Source organism: Uranotaenia lowii, chromosome 1, assembly GCF_029784155.1.
Source record: "Uranotaenia lowii strain MFRU-FL chromosome 1, ASM2978415v1, whole genome shotgun sequence".
NCBI lineage: Eukaryota > Metazoa > Arthropoda > Insecta > Diptera > Culicidae > Uranotaenia > Uranotaenia lowii.
Genome location: NC_073691.1, coordinates 149,955,136 through 149,976,133, shown reverse-complemented (window position 1 = coordinate 149,976,133; position 20,998 = coordinate 149,955,136). Strand labels below are relative to the sequence as shown.

General features: G+C 40.8%; 1 protein-coding gene across 2 annotated transcripts in view; it reads left to right on the top strand.

The window, feature by feature from the left end:
• Window positions 1-17,042, top strand: part of LOC129740482 (uncharacterized) — a 571,616-nt gene extending 554,574 nt beyond the window's left edge. For both annotated transcript variants that reach the window (XM_055732165.1, XM_055732166.1), the window contains 2 exons: window positions 3,912-4,146; window positions 14,676-17,042. In XM_055732165.1, the coding sequence (XP_055588140.1) occupies window positions 3,912-4,146; window positions 14,676-14,839 (399 nt within the window). In that variant the 3' untranslated portion in view covers window positions 14,840-17,042. The remainder of the gene's footprint in view (window positions 1-3,911; window positions 4,147-14,675) is intronic.
• Window positions 17,043-20,998: the final 3,956 nt, after the last annotated feature.

Below are 20,998 nucleotides of genomic sequence, written 5' to 3'. Positions count from 1 at the left end.
GAAGTTTTATGATGTTTGTGTAGAAACGACATAAAAATTTTCTTCAAACTTTCATTCTGGCACACATCTTGATAGACAAACCAGCCGGCTCGAACCATGGCCTAGAAATAACGGAAATAGCGAAATACAGCATTAGTTTCTGTTCAAACTTATGTTTGAGCTTGTATTTAATGTTCGGAGATGTAGTAGAACTATCCTAGGAATAGTATCGATCTTTTTGGGGGATGTGCGTCTTCGAAAGAGGGAAGTAACTTTCGTCGTTCAAAATAAAGGCGAACACGGAATTATTGCTACAGATTCAACAGGGCATAACTTTTTTACCATTGGGTAAAAATCAACCAAATTTTGCACACTTCCTCATTGATGTGTAGGGGAGAGTGGGGATACTTGATCCCCTTTTCTTATTTTCACCATATCTTTTTGGAAAAATTTAGCAACTCGCCGTCTTTCACAATTTCTGACAGCTTGTAACTTCAAGTTTCTATGCTCTAAAATTTAGAACGATACTTGAACCCGTTGATGAACTAGAAGCATTTTCGTGGAAGTAAAAAAATTGCGATTTTTCTGAAGTTAGGGGAGACTTGATCCCCTATTGAAGGAGACTTGATCTTTTATTCAGAAAGCCCTAATCCTTGTATAAAAATCAAACAAGACCCCAAGATAGAATGTTAATTGACTATTTTGGTCATGTTTGTTCTCATTTCACAATTTATAGCAGACATAAGAAGAAAATTCTAGAACTTTGTCTCAACGCTAATAACATTGCATACTTAAAGGCGCTATTTTTTCTAATTAAGAGAAAATTAATTATTTTTGCTCTATTCTTCAGACAATTGTTTGATAAATATTAGTTTTAAGATAAAAATTAGTAGTTTTGTAATCAGCAATCATAACGATCAATTCAGAAAAAGAATATGCCGTTTGGAAGGGGGATCAATTGTACCCAACTCTAGGGGATCAATTGTACCCATAATCAACATTTTAGAAAACTTTTTCTGAAAAAAGTTGAGAGTTTTCCATTGCTTCGAAAATATGGCATTATGAAGTTCATTTTACGCTCGAACGATTGATACATTGGAACAAATATTTTTTTCATAATTTTCCCATGTAAGGAACATTTTAAAGTGATGAAAAAAGATCTTCAAGTTACATTTTGTGAAATTTTTCAAACAAAGTTCAATTACTCAAACAATTATTTTGTTACAAAATTTTAAACTACAAGCATTGTTATTTTGCTCATTTTGGCACATTTTTCTAGAACATTTGATCTTTGTAAGACATTCCAGTTTCGAGATATAGCTAAGGAATCAAGTATCCCCAGGGATCAAGTATCCTCATTCTCCCCTATAATTTACATGCTGTCAAACTTGAAGTCGTGTTTTTTGATTCAACCAAAATGGAGGTGAACCAACGCAAGACGAAAAAACAAATTATTTCCAAATACCTGGAATTTTCTGACCTGTGGCACCGGCAGTTTGGAAAATATTGAACATTCACCATTCAACCGTCTCCAGAGTGTTGAAGCGGTTCCAGGAGCAGTTGACGTTGAACCACGGCAAAGGAGCTGGAAGAAAATCGGGACCGGAGAACAAAAAGACGGAGGGAAAGGTGAAGCGGATGATTAAAGCAATTCCCAACGTCTCAAGCCGTGATTTGGCTAAAAAGATCGGCATTTCAAAAAGCTACGTTCAGAATGCATAGAGAGCTGGACTACATACATACTAGGTGCAAAACTTCCCAAACCGCGAAGAGCGGCAACAATCGACGGTTAAAACTAGGGCACGGGAGCTCTACGAGAAGATGCTGACAAATTATGGCTGCTGTGTGATGGACGACGAAACGTAGATATATGAAAAGCTATTTTAAGCAAATTCCGAGGTTTGAGTTTTCACTGGCAAGAGCAAGTTTGATGTGGTCGACAAATTTAAGAAGAAAAAAATGTCGAGGTTCGCCTCCAAATAAGGAGTGTTAAATTTATATAACGGACACCTAGATGTTACGACAAAAAGTTGACGTTTAACCCAAATTGGATGAAACTGGTTTCATCGTGTATAAAAGTTTGTTGACAAAGCACTGAAATATTTTCTGTGAGAAAGCGACTGGATTTCGTAAAATGGGACGAATTGATAAAGAAACCCGTGTTTTTATAATTCAAAAGTACTGTTCAGATGGACTATCGCGTAAAAATATTGCAAAACTTGTGAAACGATCGAAGTCTGCAGTTTATCAAATCATCAGGAAGTTTGGAGAGTACCATACTCTTGAAGATTTGTCAAAATCCGAAACCAGAAGAGGCACAGTGAATCCACAAATCGAGAAGAAATGTATTAAGCTTTTGTTGTCACATGAACACAACTCTGTTCGAAGAATTGCCAAGAAACTGAAAATTTCCGTTGGGACCATCCAAAACATAAAACAAAGGAACCACATTAAGACCTACAGGAAGCAGAGACATCTTAAACGGAGCGCGGAACAGCACGAACGAGCGAAGCAGCGATGTCGGAGACTGGATACGATTTTGAAGAAGCAAGGTAACCGTTGCATTTTGATGGACGATGAAACTTATTGCAAACTGGACACAGCCGCTCTTCCTGGGCCGCATTTTTTCAACGCAATTGTTGGTAAGGAGGTACCTCATGATAAGCGATCCATTGAAATCGAAAAGTTTGGCAAAAAAGTGTTTGTTTGGCAAGCTATCTGCTCTTGCGGAGGAAGAAGTTCGCCATGTTTCACAACAGGTATCATCCATGGTGAAAATTATCGTAAGGAATGCATCGAAAACCGCCTTGTTCCTCTTTATCGTCATCATACAAGCCCACCATTGTTCTGGCATGACCTTGCTTCCGCACACTACGCCTCAGCTACTCTCAAACTACTGAAATCCTTCAAGATATGTTTTGTTAGGAAAGAGGACAATCCACCAAATTCTCCTGAGCTGCGCCCGGTAGAGCGTTACTGGGCAATCATCAAGCGCAATCTTCGGGAGGATGGTAGAGAAGCACAGCCCATCGACGATTTCAAAAAAATGTGGACAAAAGCCAGCCGAAAAGTCAAGCCGGAAACTGTGAAGAAGCTTATGAGGGTAGTTCGAGGAAAAGTGCACCAATTTTATCGTTGAAAACTTTTGGTTAAATTTCTCACTTTCTTCTTGTTCTGGATTAGTTTTGCAATGTTTTACCGAAAACTCTATGTAATTTGGTCAATAAATGAATAAGATATCGTCAAAACGAAGTGTCCGTTTTATAAAATGAACACTCCTTACCTCGTTTGCCAGGCCTCTACAAATCTGAGTGCCTCGAGAAGCGCCTTTTGCCGTTCTTGCAACAAAACGACGAAGCTCCACTATTTTGGCCAAATTTGGCATCTTGCCACTATTCTAAAAGTGTCCTGAAATTAGTACCAAAGGACATGAACCCGCCAAACTGTTCAGAGCTGCTCCTGGTTGGCAGTACTGGGCAATAAGGAAGCGGGAACTTCGGAAGTGCAAAAACACTGTAACAGACAAGAAGGACATGTTAAGAAAAAAACTGAGAAACTGGTACCGGATGACACTGCAAAGACTTTGATGAAGACTTAAATTTTGGTTTCAGTAGATTCAGCTCGAGTAGTAGAAAGTGGATCTCAGAGTTTTTCTCGCATTTCAAATATTTCTTTGATAAATTTTAAACATCTAACTATAAATATAGTGGAATCAACGTTATTGCTATTCCTTGTAGCGTCAAACTCGTTCTTTCCTTAAATGGTGGCGAACAATGAACCGAACTTCAGTTTCTTGATGATGCGCATCGTCTACGGGTGTGCTTCCAAAAGATGGTCAATGGACCCTCTCCCTTAATCCGGCTTTGTTCAAGCAATTATATTTGCTGTTAAATGGTTCTCAACTGTTCCTTTTTTTTTTCAATTTCTTCCAGGTGTTCACCCCGGATCCGGTGGTCCGGATGACGACAGACAGCCTGATGACCTCGGCCGTCTCGCTGAGGCTGCACCTGCAGAGTTCCCACTTCAACGGGGGTCTCCAGATGGGCGGCGGAGGCCATGGAGGTGGAACCCTGGTGCTCCGATGTACCGCCACCATCGGGAAGCTGTACGAGCGATACTCGGAACGGGAGCTCGGGGTACCGCAACGTGATCCGGTGCCTGCAAGAGGTAAATTTTTAGAAAATAAAAATAACATTTTTTCATAAATAAAAACAAAGGAGATTCATATTGAACATGAGGCAAACCCATTCCAGCGTGACGTAGCAATGATTGTTAAATATTTTTGTACTAGGATTCTTGTACTAATTTTGCCTGCCTAGCTCGAGGAATTTAATGGCTACATAACGAAACAAACGTGAACAACTTTGACCTTACTGAAACCAAAATAAAGATAATGAAAATTGTGACGTTACACCGCAGCTCTTCTACCTTGTCATCAGAAGAATGGAATCTTCTCGCATGAGACTGAGACAAAAAAAAAGATCGACTCACCTGAGGTTTAACCCTACCAGTTGGTTCCGAATCGACCGGGTTCGCGATCAGCAATTTTAACGACTTTCCACCCGTTTTCTCCAAGCCCGGGAACAGGAATCAAAGTTTCACAAATTAAAATGAGAGAAAGTTTAGCATTTCAAAATAAATAATTCGTTCGTTATGAGTGTCATGCTTTTATTTAAAACTTACCCTAACTACTTATAAACTAATTTTAAAACTTAATTTATGATTGAAAATTAAAACTTAAAACTATTTTTGTGTGTGTGTGTAAGTGTTTGTGTCTTAAAATTAGTGTATCCCACGACGTCAGCCTTGTTGTCTAGCATGCACATGCAAATAAAGCCAACACCCATTTGGCTTGGGTAGGCTTCTGGCGCCATTGTGCTAGAACTACCACTCTGGATGCATATTTGAAGATTAATTTCAGCTCAGGAATCAAAATAGGTCTGCAGAGGACCAAAGGTGGATTTAGTTTAATTTCGTCACAATTTATGATAAGCCTTACCGATCTCATCTCCACCTTACGTAGCTTAGTCCCGCATCGTTGAATTCAACCAGACCAAATTTAACAAAAGATACAAAGGTTTCTTTGTTCTATCACTGGTGACGACCTATATAAATGTGGGACTGTAAGATGGACCTTGACTTATCATGCACGTGTAATTTACCTCAACGATCTTTATATTATATGCACTAATCGCGCGAATCCCAATGTCAGCCTAAAAGCTGCGTTACCGGTCAGGCAATTCTGAAGATTTTATTCAGCTTGCTAATCTTCTGAACACCATATAGGTAAAATAGGAAGATCACTGGTGTATAAGTACACTTAGGTATAACCTGATTGGCGATTAACCGATAACTGATGCCGCTGCATGGTTAGGAGCGTGCTTCTGTGCTCCAACGAGAGCTCAGTGTATAAGTTCGATCGGAGTTCTACCTGAAGCTGGTGAGTCCTTATCATTTTGTTGAGGACACCAACATCTCATGGTCACAAGTTGCTTGGGCACTCATAAGTGATGAGAGTGATGAAGTACCTACATTGAAGCAACAAGTGCCAAGCTCTGGCGGGAGTATTGGTCTTCTGCTGATATGTGCTTTGCACAATAGGTTTAATCATCAATTTTGATATAGCATTGTAGAGGAGATCTTCATTTTGAGTGGTTTGAGTGGATTCGATGACTTCTGATTTGTGATGTGTTGTGAGTGTGCTGAGAGTTGTGAGGGATGTGTATGAACAAGTTTCCTATAACTATGATCCCTTCACTGGCTGGAGGAATAATTGTTTTAGTAACGAATCTACAACCGTAGTCGACCTTCACCAATGAAGGGTTACAACCTTGTAAAAATGAAGTCAGGCTTACTTATAAGCCAGCTTGAACGAACCAGTCAGAAAAGATTGACTTTGTTTACCACTTTTTTCTATCTGACAAAAACCTTTCACATTCCTCCCTCTTTATGGAATCAATAATCTTCACATTACTCGAATTTCTGCTCACTAAAGGATGATACGGTCAAAATTTGGTCAAGGGAAAACGCGTGTATATCGGTGAAATCGTTTATTTATAAAATCAAATTAAATTTCTTTTTCAAGTTTAATTAGTATAAAATTCAAGAAAAAAAATCAGTTAGGCTTCCGATTTTTCAAATACGAATTGCCGGGCCTTACGCTTAACCCCTGCCATCAGATTTTGTACAGCCACCTTGTCCACCTTCTTCGCCGCAGAAAGCCAGTTTGCCTTGAACTACTGCTCGTCCTTAGCAGTTTTTTTGGTCTTCTTTAGGTTCCGCTTGACAATAGCCCAGTATTTCTCAATTGGGCGGAGCTCTGGCGTGTTTTTACCGCAATGGCAAGATGCCAAATCCGGCCAAAACACTACGGAACAACCGTGTTTCTTCAGGAAAGGTAGCAGACGTTTATTCAAACACTGTTTCACGTAAATTTCTAAGTTGACAGTCCCGGAAGCTATGAAAATGCTGCTTTTCAAGCCACAGGTACAGATGGCTTGCCAAACCAGATATTTCTTTACGAACTTTGACAGTTTAATGTGCTTGAAAATATCTGCTACCTTTTCCCTTCCTTTTTCCGTATAAAACTCCTGTCCCGGAAGCTGCTTGTAGTCGGCTTTGACGTAGGTTTCGTCGTCCATTACCACGCAGTTAAACTTCGTCAGCATCGTCGTGTACAGCCTCCGGGATCGCGCTTTGGCCGTCGTATTTTGTTTATCATCGCGATTTGGAGTCACTACCTTCTTGTAAGTCGATAGTCCGGCTCGTTTTTTCGCTCGATGCACGGTTGTAGACGATACACCCAGCTTATTTGCGGCATCTCGGAGAGAGAGGTGAGGGTTTTGCTTGAAACTACCGGCAACTTTCTTTGTCGTCTCAGCGGCTTCCGGTTTTCGATTTCCCCCCGATCCAGACTTCCTGGCTGTCGACAAACGTTCCCCAAACACTTTAATTACATTTGTAACGGTTGGTTTGGCAACTTTTTGCGATTTTGCCATCTTTGCGGGCGAGTAACTCGGATTTTCGCGATGCGCGAGCAAAATTTTGACACGCTGCTCTTCATCCTTGGACGGCATTTTGACAACTGAAGAGTGAATTCCAAAATCAAAATAGGAGCAACATTCTACACACACACACACACCTTCAAAATGAGGGGTGTTCAGGTTTTTTAAATGCAAAATTGAAAGAAATACGTCAATTTGATATTGATCAAATTTTGACCGTATCACCCTTTATTGGGTCTTCTAGGACTTTTAAATAATTTACCATATGAACTTTGGACGAATATGTAGTTGATTTCCATCTGTTTTTGGGTCCCCGATTGAGACTTTTCTATATTTTTCTCAATCCTGCCCGAAAAAATTTGTTAATGAACTTCAGAATTAAACGCTTTCTCAAAAACCACTCGACGAAACCCATTCAAAAGTTATTCACAAAACAAAGTGTTGCGTTTTTTTTCAAATACACTCCTTAAAATATTTTTTGATTCATTTCTTACACCAATGTCGGTTGCTGGGTGATTTTTGAAGATTGTCCGGGATGTTTTAAGCAAGCTGATCCCTTCAGTCGTTTTTGTAAAATCGCTAGAGAAAAAAACCTTTGTCAAAGGCCACCTTCAAAGGTTCCCACAATTGTAACGTTTCGTCCGGCAGGATTTTTTTTTATTCACAATCTCCACTCCGCTCCCTTGTTAGCTCGATGTGTAGCCAATCTTTTCAGTTCTGGGAAATCATCTTAATCAGATTGTTAAACGTTGTTCGGTTGATTAAAAAGTCGGACATCTTTTTTCTCTGGGGCCGTCCCTTCTGGCTGCACGACGCTCTTGGCCGTTTTTGTTGTCGTTATTGAAGATTTCTTCCGTTTTGCCCGGGCCCTTATTTCTGGAACTCATCTTCGACGATCCGGAAAATGTCCGTCATTGTGCTCCCGAGGAAATGGAAAAGCCACCGGAGCCCCAAGATCCGATACCCGATGGGATGACTCATTCAGTTTTTTTTTCAAACCCCCCTACTCTGTTGTATGATTCACTTCGCTTTTTACCATGATTTGGGTCCTTATTTTTTCAAACCTTCTCTCAAATTGGAGGTGGGAAGGAACCGAAAAAAAAGGATCTTCTCCACTTGACATCGTCGTTATTCCTGTTCTGATAAATTCAATCCACTTTGTTAGGTGGGCCGGCCTTCAACCTTTTTTTTTTCAGAGGGACTGCTTACTGTTGCTGTTATTGTTGCTTAGTGTAGGATAAACTGACGACGACATTTTATGGCTCAATTAACACACCGGTTTTACATTCATTGAGAAAAATAGCCTGTTCAAAAATTCCTTATAAGCTCGCCCGAAGCGATGGGATTTCCATTAAACGGGAACAACCTCGGAATGGAAGTTGATAAAGTTTCCGAACTACCGGGCGAGGACTGTGTGAATCCTTCTTTTATGGCCAATTTCGGGGCCCCATTTTCCCCAAACATTCAGTGGCATGAGGAACCTTAAATTCCAAACTTTGGTGGGTGGAAGCATTCATTCCGAAATAGCGCAGCCATCGAACCGGTATCTGATTGTGTGTTCGCCGGGAGGTTCGTTAGAAAGGCTCTATAATAAATCAATTCCGAGACATCTGTTGATTAAATTCGTTATTTTTCTCTTCCTTTTTTTTCTCTTAGTCCACTTGCAGGTTTTTGTTTTTTTTTCTACTGTCCTGGACTGACAAGGAACGATTCCTTATGAAGTCGCAACCATTTGGCGGAATGGAATTTTGTTGAAATGATTTTTCTAATCGAGACTATCGCTCGTTCATTCGGTCATTTTTTTTTCCTCTTCTAATTGCGGGGGTGGAAGATTGGCACTAATTTGAAACAGATAAAAATATTGAAGCTTTCTGTGTAGCCAACATTTGCAAGGCACGGAAGCGAGATTTTTGTGTCATGGTATGTTTTTTCTACTTCCATAAAAGTCTAGACGGAGGATAAAAGATGCCTTATAAAGATGTCTAGTAGAACATATTCAAAACATCAATAAATATCAAAACAGAATCCGAAAAAATAATGACAAAAACCAAAACCAGTCCTGTGAAAATTTTAGTGTCGTTGGTTTTAAAATTGCCATTAAATTTAATTGTTTTTATAGCCAAGAGATGGGGCTTTCAGAATAAAAAACCGAAAAAACACGCTTCGGAAAAAAGACTGTAGATCAGCTACGGAATGCAAAAAAAAATTTCACCTAATGTACAAAAAAGCTGAAGTAAGAAACAATTCGTTGCACATAAGAATTTTTATTTTGAAATTTTTGAAAATCATGATCACAAAAATGTAAAAAGTAGTGTACTTTTAAAACACTGAACCAAAAAATTCAATTTTTTTTAAAGTCACACCAGATTAATTTTGAAATGGGGATTGAACAGTTTACGTAATTTGGCACATTTTTGCATTTTAGATGGTCAAAATACTAACTTCAGAATTTTTGACGAATTTTCAAAGGTAGCTGTTTTTCGAACTTTTTGCAAATTTGTAACTTCTCAAATTTTCTTGTATTTAATTTCAACTTTGCTCTGGATTTTTGATATATTTAGTCAAGATTTTCTCAAAAAATTTATATTCACCAGAAAGCCGATTTCATTCCAATTCTAGTGGTGAAATAACATGAGCGCTGCGATATATTACAAAAGTATGGGAGATGAAAGATGAAAGACGAAAGACGAAAGACGAAAGACGAAAGACGAAAGACGAAAGACGAAAGACGAAAGACGAAAGACGAAAGACGAAAGACGAAAGACGAAAGACGAAAGATGAAAGACGAAAGACGAAAGACGAAAGACGAAAGACGAAAGACGAAAGACGAAAGACGAAAGACGAAAGACGAAAGACGAAAGACGAAAGACGAAAGACGAAAGACGAAAGACGAAAGACGAAAGACGAAAGACGAAAGACGAAAGACGAAAGACGAAAGACGAAAGACGAAAGACGAAAGACGAAAGACGAAAGACGAAAGACGAAAGACGAAAGACGAAAGACGAAAGACGAAAGACGAAAGACGAAAGACGAAAGACGAAAGACGAAAGACGAAAGACGAAAGACGAAAGACGAAAGACGAAAGACGAAAGACGAAAGACGAAAGACGAAAGACGAAAGACGAAAGACGAAAGACGAAAGACGAAAGACGAAAGACGAAAGACGAAAGACGAAAGACGAAAGACGAAAGACGAAAGACGAAAGACGAAAGACGAAAGACGAAAGACGAAAGACGAAAGACGAAAGACGAAAGACGAAAGACGAAAGACGAAAGACGAAAGACGAAAGACGAAAGACGAAAGACAAAAGACGAAAGATGAAAGACGAAAGACGAAAGACGAAAGACGAAAGACGAAAGACGAAAGACGAAAGACGAAAGACGAAAGACGAAAGACGAAAGACGAAAGACGAAAGACGAAAGACGAAAGACGAAAGACGAAAGACGAAAGACGAAAGACGAAAGACGAAAGACGAAAGACGAAAGACGAAAGACGAAAGACGAAAGACGAAAGACGAAAGACGAAAGACGAAAGACGAAAGACGAAAGACGAAAGACGAAAGACGAAAGACGAAAGACGAAAGACGAAAGACGAAAGACGAAAGACGAAAGATGAAAGACGAAAGACGAAAGACGAAAGACGAAAGACGAAAGACGAAAGACGAAAGACGAAAGACGAAAGACGAAAGACGAAAGACGAAAGACGAAAGACGAAAGACGAAAGACGAAAGACGAAAGACGAAAGACGAAAGACGAAAGACGAAAGACGAAAGACGAAAGACGAAAGACGAAAGACGAAAGACGAAAGACGAAAGACGAAAGACGAAAGACGAAAGACGAAAGACGAAAGACGAAAGACGAAAGACGAAAGACGAAAGACGAAAGACGAAAGACGAAAGACGAAAGACGAAAGACGAAAGACGAAAGACGAAAGACGAAAGACGAAAGACGAAAGACGAAAGACGAAAGACGAAAGACGAAAGACGAAAGACGAAAGACGAAAGACGAAAGACGAAAGACGAAAGATGAAAGACGAAAGACGAAAGACGAAAGACGAAAGACGAAAGACGAAAGACGAAAGACGAAAGACGAAAGACGAAAGACGAAAGACGAAAGACGAAAGACGAAAGACGAAAGACGAAAGACGAAAGACGAAAGACGAAAGACGAAAGACGAAAGACGAAAGACGAAAGACGAAAGACGAAAGACGAAAGACGAAAGACGAAAGACGAAAGACGAAAGACGAAAGACGAAAGACGAAAGACGAAAGACGAAAGACGAAAGACGAAAGACGAAAGACGAAAGACGAAAGACGAAAGACGAAAGACGAAAGACGAAAGACGAAAGACGAAAGACGAAAGACGAAAGACGAAAGACGAAAGACGAAAGACGAAAGACGAAAGACGAAAGACGAAAGATGAAAGACGAAAGACGAAAGACGAAAGACGAAAGACGAAAGACGAAAGACGAAAGACGAAAGACGAAAGACGAAAGACGAAAGACGAAAGACGAAAGACGAAAGACGAAAGACGAAAGACGAAAGACGAAAGACGAAAGACGAAAGACGAAAGACGAAAGACGAAAGACGAAAGACGAAAGACGAAAGACGAAAGACGAAAGACGAAAGACGAAAGACGAAAGACGAAAGACGAAAGACGAAAGACGAAAGATGAAAGACGAAAGACGAAAGACGAAAGACGAAAGACGAAAGACGAAAGACGAAAGATGAAAGACGAAAGACGAAAGACGAAAGACGAAAGATGAAAGACGAAAGACGAAAGACGAAAGACGAAAGACGAAAGACGAAAGACGAAAGACGAAAGACGAAAGACGAAAGACGAAAGACGAAAGACGAAAGACGAAAGACGAAAGACGAAAGACGAAAGACGAAAGACGAAAGACGAAAGACGAAAGACGAAAGACGAAAGACGAAAGACGAAAGACGAAAGACGAAAGACGAAAGACGAAAGACGAAAGACGAAAGACGAAAGACGAAAGACGAAAGACGAAAGACGAAAGACGAAAGACGAAAGACGAAAGACGAAAGACGAAAGACGAAAGACGAAAGACGAAAGACGAAAGACGAAAGACGAAAGACGAAAGACGAAAGACGAAAGACGAAAGACGAAAGACGAAAGACGAAAGACGAAAGACGAAAGACGAAAGACGAAAGACGAAAGACGAAAGACGAAAGACGAAAGACGAAAGACGAAAGACGAAAGACGAAAGACGAAAGACGAAAGACGAAAGACGAAAGACGAAAGACGAAAGACGAAAGACGAAAGACGAAAGACGAAAGACGAAAGACGAAAGACGAAAGACGAAAGACGAAAGACGAAAGACGAAAGACGAAAGACGAAAGACGAAAGACGAAAGACGAAAGACGAAAGACGAAAGACGAAAGACGAAAGACGAAAGACGAAAGACGAAAGACGAAAGACGAAAGACGAAAGACGAAAGACGAAAGACGAAAGACGAAAGACGAAAGACGAAAGACGAAAGACGAAAGACGAAAGACGAAAGACGAAAGACGAAAGACGAAAGACGAAAGACGAAAGACGAAAGACGAAAGACGAAAGACGAAAGACGAAAGACGAAAGACGAAAGACGAAAGACGAAAGACGAAAGACGAAAGACGAAAGACGAAAGACGAAAGACGAAAGACGAAAGACGAAAGACGAAAAATGAAACATGAAAGATGAAAGACGAAAGACGAAAGACGAAAGACGAAAGACGAAAGACGAAAGACGAAAGACGAAAGACGAAAGACGAAAGACGAAAGACGAAAGACGAAAGACGAAAGACGAAAGACGAAAGACGAAAGACGAAAGACGAAAGACGAAAGACGAAAGACGAAAGACGAAAGACGAAAGACGAAAGACGAAAGACGAAAGACGAAAGACGAAAGACGAAAGACGAAAGACGAAAGACGAAAGACGAAAGACGAAAGACGAAAGACGAAAGACGAAAGACGAAAGACGAAAGACGAAAGACGAAAGACGAAAGACGAAAGACGAAAGACGAAAGACGAAAGACGAAAGACGAAAGACGAAAGACGAAAGACGAAAGACGAAAGACGAAAGACGAAAGACGAAAGACGAAAGACGAAAGACGAAAGACGAAAGACGAAAGACGAAAGACGAAAGACGAAAGATGAAAGACGAAAGACGAAAGACGAAAGACGAAAGACGAAAGACGAAAGACGAAAGATGAAAGACGAAAGACGAAAGACGAAAGACGAAAGATGAAAGACGAAAGACGAAAGACGAAAGACGAAAGACGAAAGACGAAAGACGAAAGACGAAAGACGAAAGACGAAAGACGAAAGACGAAAGACGAAAGACGAAAGACGAAAGACGAAAGACGAAAGACGAAAGACGAAAGACGAAAGACGAAAGACGAAAGACGAAAGACGAAAGACGAAAGACGAAAGACGAAAGACGAAAGACGAAAGACGAAAGACGAAAGACGAAAGACGAAAGACGAAAGACGAAAGACGAAAGACGAAAGACGAAAGACGAAAGACGAAAGACGAAAGACGAAAGACGAAAGACGAAAGACGAAAGACGAAAGACGAAAGACGAAAGACGAAAGACGAAAGACGAAAGACGAAAGACGAAAGACGAAAGACGAAAGACGAAAGACGAAAGACGAAAGACGAAAGACGAAAGACGAAAGACGAAAGACGAAAGACGAAAGACGAAAGACGAAAGACGAAAGACGAAAGACGAAAGACGAAAGACGAAAGACGAAAGACGAAAGACGAAAGACGAAAGACGAAAGACGAAAGACGAAAGACGAAAGACGAAAGACGAAAGACGAAAGACGAAAGACGAAAGACGAAAGACGAAAGACGAAAGACGAAAGACGAAAGACGAAAGACGAAAGACGAAAGACGAAAGACGAAAGACGAAAGACGAAAGACGAAAGACGAAAGACGAAAGACGAAAGACGAAAGACGAAAGACGAAAGACGAAAGACGAAAGACGAAAGACGAAAGACGAAAGACGAAAGACGAAAGACGAAAGACGAAAGACGAAAGACGAAAAATGAAACATGAAAGATGAAAGACGAAAGACGAAAGACGAAAGACGAAAGACGAAAGACGAAAGACGAAAGACGAAAGACGAAAGACGAAAGACGAAAGACGAAAGACGAAAGACGAAAGACGAAAGACGAAAGACGAAAGACGAAAGACGAAAGACGAAAGACGAAAGACGAAAGACGAAAGACGAAAGACGAAAGACGAAAGACGAAAGACGAAAGACGAAAGACGAAAGACGAAAGACGAAAGACGAAAGACGAAAGACGAAAGACGAAAGACGAAAGACGAAAGACGAAAGACGAAAGACGAAAGACGAAAGACGAAAGACGAAAGACGAAAGACGAAAGACGAAAGACGAAAGACGAAAGACGAAAGACGAAAGACGAAAGACGAAAGACGAAAGACGAAAGACGAAAGACGAAAGATCAAGATAAAAAGGAATTAGTTACAGCAAGAAAGGTGTAAGATTTTTTTTACTTTATTTCAAACATGGTCAACAAAAAATACTTTTAAATGGTAAAGAGGAAAAAGCAACAGTAAATCTGTCAACAGCAATTACTTTAAACACTTTTTTTAGAGCTTCCCGATCGAAATAACCAATTTGGCCCGAGTGTTCAGTAATGGATTCCGAATTTTCCTCTCATTTCAGTGACTCTTACCGGATCCAGCTCGATCTGCAACATTCCATCCCTGGCTGTGCTTCTGGTCAGTAGCGTTTTGCTGGCATTCTCCCAAATCACCCAGAATCCTTTCCGCCAGGACCAAGGTGGGTTCCGACAACTTCTGGCATCGATAGCGGGGCACCCGAGATAGTCTGCTTGAAATTCCGATTCCCGTTAGTGAAAAAAAAAAGAAGGACAGCAAGTGTCGCAGTCCTCTAAAAAACAGAAAAAAAAAATCCGATCTGTTCGTGTTTATGTTCTGTATGTAAGAATATGAAGCAAATAAATTTGATATAAAATAAGCTAGGTGGAAAACTGGGAGCTGTGGGTTGATAAAATAAAACAAAAACAAAGCCAAAGAAGAGAGCAAAGTTGTAGAGATGAGAGACGTTAGACGGAGTATAGAGAGGGCAACAAGAAAAAAAACGAAACAAATACAGACTCTAAAGTAGATTCTAGCAAATAAATGTAACACAGATAATTGAAAACATTTACCCCGAAGTGCGGAGCAGATGCATCGTCTGAATGCTGTGAATCCAAGATAATAGGATTGAGACGACAAAAAAAATAAGAGAGAGAGAGAGAGGAAAAAAACAAAATGGCAGTTCGAACTGCTGTCAACGGTTTGATGGCGGCTATTGGAGCTTCAGTTTTTATTTCAATCAGAAGCTACGACGATGACAATTCGAAGCAGTTATGGAGAAAATAAAATGCTGATGTCGATGACGACGAACAGAGAGTCTGTGTAATGGTAATTTTATATATTATGAAGCACACACACAAACACACTTACATGTATATTTAGTGAGATGAGAATAAAAGCAGAACTAAGACGAAAGAGCGAAACCAATGTTTGAGGAAGAGAAGAAAAAACGCAAGTAAATCAACATAGGTGAAACCAAAAACAAAAAAAAAGGACACATTGAGAAATGATACTAGGGTATTCTAGCGATAGTGTTTAGTAAGTAAGAAACCAGGAGCTAGCACCAGCTGAACGAGCTAAATCAAATTCAATTCTCAGCCGTGAAAGTGTGAGGTCTTAACTTTTGTTTTGTTTTTCAAAATCAGCTTTTTGAATATCACTTTTCATTCCGAACTTACACAATAATGGGTTTTAAGCGTTAACCCGGAATCGCGAAATTTTGTTGGTTTGTTTTATATTTCACGGAAACAAATTTAAACACCTTCAAAGCTTTTGAAGTTCATGCAAAACATTTTCATTGTTGTTTCACACAATTTAACTAATTCAATTTATTTTTTTACGTCAGCATTCGAAGATAAGCACAAATGACCCATTTTTTATTCATAAAATAATTGAAATCATTAGGCGTAGGTTTTCGAAATTTTTCTTGCAAAATTTTTATTGTGACTTTATAATGTTTGGAGTTGGAATAGAATGAACATCAGAAAGAAAACGATGGATTGAGTTTTTTTTAAACGATTAAACGAATTTCGTCTCCCTTCAATCAAGTCCCATATTCAAGTTTTACTCATTACGAAAAATTTCCACCTTTGTCCAAAGCACGTGAATCAACAAGAAAAAAACCAATCGAAACGGAATCTCCGGGTGATTAAATTTAATTTCAATTTCAACAATCAACCGAAAGATGTGAATCGAAATAGCTACCACTTCAAATGAATGGGTTCTCCGATGTGCGATAGGAATTTTCTCAAAAATGCTAATGGTTATTGAACTAGTTTAATCGGTTTTCCGCTAGCCTGGAGCAAAATAGATAGCACAAACCCACACAGAGACACACAGTTGGGTGATTCCATTTCTTATTTCCAGCGAACAGGAGGGAGGCAAATTATACGGGAAAAGTCCTCCAGCATCGGTTCGACTTATTCGCCCCGGTCTGGGAGATGTGTGTCTCTAATTTGTTAGAATAAAAGTAGCAAACCGTGTGATGTGGGAATGTTTCGGGTCGGCATGAGATAACGATGATTGAGGTTATGCATTCAAATGAGCGAAGGAAATTTCGGGAAAACGTGTGTATCGTGTGTATTGATGAGTTTGCTTCTGCCAAATAATAATGATAATTAGGACGAATTTGAGGTAAAAAAGGCCGCCGGCATCAGCAGCAGCTAGCAAAAAAGCAGGCAAACGAGCTATTAGGATCTCTCCGAAGGCTAAGAAATAAAATGAACTCTCTGAGCCTCTGGGGATAGAAAAAAAATAACCAGAGAAAACAAAGCGAGAGGGAATGTTCTTAATTGCTGCTACTAATCGTTACTGTAAATGTTAGATATACTATACGGATTATACAGAAACAGAGTCGTTTTCCCCCCAAAAAAGGAAGAAGACGAGAAACTGGAAGAATTTGATGAAATAAAACCCTGAATAAAAATAAAAACCGCACTCTTTCGTTGGCGTTGTGGAATATCACATCTGTTAGTAAAAATGACTAATATGCTAGAATTGGTTAGGTATTGGTTCATTTTATTGGATTATTACTCGTTAAAACTTTGAAATCCACGGTTGAAAAAAGTCGGTTCATCAAATTCAGACAGCTGTAGCTTTCAGTGTCCTGGGCCGAATGTCATCAACAAACTTCTGTTGAGCTACATCACGACGGTCTTCCTGCGAAATAGTGGGGTAAGCTGCGGGCCTTACGAGCCCGTGACTACAAAAAAACACACAAACAACGAACAACGAACAACAAATTTCGGATGGAAATCGGCAAAGATTCCCGCGACGAAAAGGGACTAGTGGAAACTTGGAACATGGAACTGCCGTTCTCTAATTTTTTTGGGCAGTACCCACGTGTTTTCCAACGAATTGGAGAGCCGTAAATTTGACATCGTAGCGCTGCAGGAGGTATGCTGGAAGGGCTCCACGGTCCGAACATACCAAGATGATCGTGCCATCTACCAGAGTTGCGGCAACACACACGAGCTTGGAACAGCTTTTATAGTCATGGGAAAGATGCAATAGCGCGAGATCGGGTGGTGGCCTATCAACTCACGAATGTACCGGTTGAGAATCGAGGGTCGCTTTTTCAACATCAGCATCATCAACGCGCACAGCCCTCACCTAGAACGTACCAGTGACGACAAAGACGAATTCTACGCGCAGCTGGAACGTGAATACGACCGCTGCACAAAACATGATATCAAGATCGTCATCGGGGATTTTAACGCTCAGGTCGGCCAGGAGGAGGAATTCAAACCGACAATTGGAAGGTTCAGAGCACAACCAGCTGACCAACGAAAACGGCCTCAAAACTAATGCCACCTAAAAGCGAATGGCCGAACTTTGTACCTTTTCCAGCACTGACCTCAGATCCTGTCGAAGAGTCAAAATCGAGTCAGACCATTATCTGGTGATAGTGAAGATGCGCCCAAAACTCTCGGTAGTGAACAACGTTCAAAACCGACGCCCACCTTGGTTAAATATCGCACGACTGAAGCAACCTGAGGTCGCGGCAGACTACGCGCAATCGCTCGAAGCAGCGCTGCCGGCAGAAGGGTGGGCGGCTGGGAAGGATGGCTTCGCAGCTGAACTCAATTAAATTGGGCCCGGAAAAGTTGGCCGATTGCCTTCACCAGTTGATGGTCTGGATCTGGGACATAGAACAGCTACCGGAGGAGTGGAAGAAGGGGGTAATATGCCCCATCTACAAGAAGAGCGACAAATTGGACTGTGAGAACTACCGAGCGATCACTGTCCTAAATGCCGCCTTCAAAGTGTTGTCTCGAATCCTACTCCGCCGCCTATCGCCACAAGCAAACAGATTCGTGGAAAGCCATCAGGCCAGCTTCATGGAGGGACGGTCAACGACGGACCAGATCTTCACATTACGGCAAATCCACAAATGCCGTAAACACCAAGTTCCTATGCACCATCTATTCATCGACTTCAAAGCCGCATACGACACGATCGACCGTGACGAGCTATGGAAAATCATGGACAAGAACGGCTTTTCCGGGAAGCTGATCAGACTGATCAAGGCTACAATGGATGGAACGCAGTGCTGTGTGCGGATCTCGGGTGAATTGTCGAGATAATTCGAATCGCGCAGGAGGCTTCGACAAGGTGATGGTCTATCCTGCATTATGTTCAACGTGGCGCTAGAAGGTATTATTCGACGAGCGGTTTGCGAAATGAGGGGCACGATTTTCAACGGATCCAGGCAACTTATCTGCTTTGCCGAAGACATTGATAAGCCGGCAGATCATCTGCGGCGGTGGAGGAGATCTATCGCAAACTTAAACGCGAAGCAAAAAGTATTGGGTTGATGATTAATACGTCCAAGTCGAAGTACATGCTGGCTTGCGGATCCGAGACCGACCGAACTCGCTTATCCAGTAAAAACAAGGTCACGATCGATGGCGACGAGCTGGAGATAGTCGAAGACTTTGTCTATCTCGACTCACTGGTGATCGCAGACAATGGTACCAGCCGTGAGATCCGGCGGCGAATGATCATCGGAAGTCGTACTTACTCCTCAAGCAACTGCAGTAGAGAAGACTTAAGGCAGAAACACAATACAGCGTCGGTCGTCGCGTCACGTGACGTGACGTCACGCGACGTGACGCGACGACCGACGCTGTATTGTGTTTCTGCCTTTAGCCCTCGCATGAAGTGTAACCTGTATATGACGCTCATTAGACCGGTTGTTCTCTACGGGTACGAGACATGGATATTGCTCGAGGAGGACCTGCGTACACTCGGATATTCGAGCGATGAGTGTTAAGAACCATCTTGGCTGAAAGTCTCTCTAATAAAGACAAAAAAACCATCTTTGGCGACATGCAGGAGAACAGAGTGTGGAGGCAAAGGATGAACCACGAGCTCGCGTGACTCTACGGCGAACCCAGTATCCAGAAGGTGGTGAAGGCTGGCCGGATACGCTGGGCAGGACATATTGCGACAATGCCGAACGACTGTCCTGCAAAACAGGTGTTCGCTACGAATCCGGTAGGAATGAAACGAGCAGGGACGCCATGAGCGAGCCCAAGCAACCAGAATTCCCTTAAAAAGGTTCCATAGAAGCTTAATCAGCTCTCGTTTCTGCCTGTAGAGAATCAGCCTTGAACTTAAGTTCTTAGTGCTACTTTGAAATTCGTTCAAGAGGCTGAAGAGAATGCTATTCAGCTTCTAAGAGAATGCCAAAAAATTTTTCGCGCCTTAAAAAACCCGGTTGACACTTTGCTCTGGCAACCATATGACAGATTTCTAGGTTGCCGGTCTATCATGATCTCTAAACGCAACTTCTAAAATTTTCGAAAAATTGATGCCGTAGTGGAGGATGTGGATCAATATGATGAATACTTGTTGCTGATGATAAAATTTGCAAAAGCAAATGGTTTCGGGGTTCCGGGAAGGTTTTTCTTTAGCGGCACAATAATGCAGAATGATTTGCGATTCGCCGGCAGGAAACGATGGTACCTCTTCAATAGAAAATGGTCTGAAAAACAATTGCTAAGATGTTAAAAATCATGAAAATTCTTCCAAAATATTTATCTCAACCTTCGACGATTAAACTTTTTTTCACTGTTTGCCTTGAAATCCATTGTAAATATCATTACTTATATAAACAATACAAATACCATGACGAAAATTGGCAGACATATTTGACATGTCGCTTAGAAGTCTCAAATACGTTCTTTAAAATACTTAGAAGTATCTTAAAGGTTCGTTCGAAAGTGCTCAGCGAACGCAGCCGATCTTCTTGAAAGAAGTTGCATTAAAAGCGCTTAGAAGCTCCATGATCGGTATTTTAACCATTCAAAAGGCGATAGAAATTCATGAGTTACTTTTAAGTGACATAAGTCACCTGAAGCTCCCGAAAAACATTTTTTTCAGCCAAATGTGAACTTCGGAGTTCCATCTTTAAGTAAACACGTAACTTTTGGTTGTTCCGGAGGTGGTTAGACCAAGTGGAGCGTGATCTGTTTGTTTTTTTTTATGTTTTATTAACGACACTTTAAAATCCTTATGGCATTCGTGTCGACTGTGATCTGTTTGTGTTTTAGGGATTTTGTTCATCAAGTTATGTCGTTAGACGGAATACTTTAAAAATTAAAATAAAATTGCATGAACCGCAATCGCAAAATTTTAAATCTATTCCTCAAGAGGGTGGAATCGTTTGAGACAATTTCGGTAGAATTTAATGAAAAGTATAATATTTTGCTGTTTTGCTGTTAAGATATCCTTATAGTTTCATGGTTTATTGCGACTGGTTACTTGAGAGAACGTTTGCTGTTATCCTGCGCGGTTGATCCATTCGATGTATTTAAGCTATAATGCCAATTGCATGCACCACAACCGCATAATTTTTAATTTATCCCTAAAGAGGATGGAATC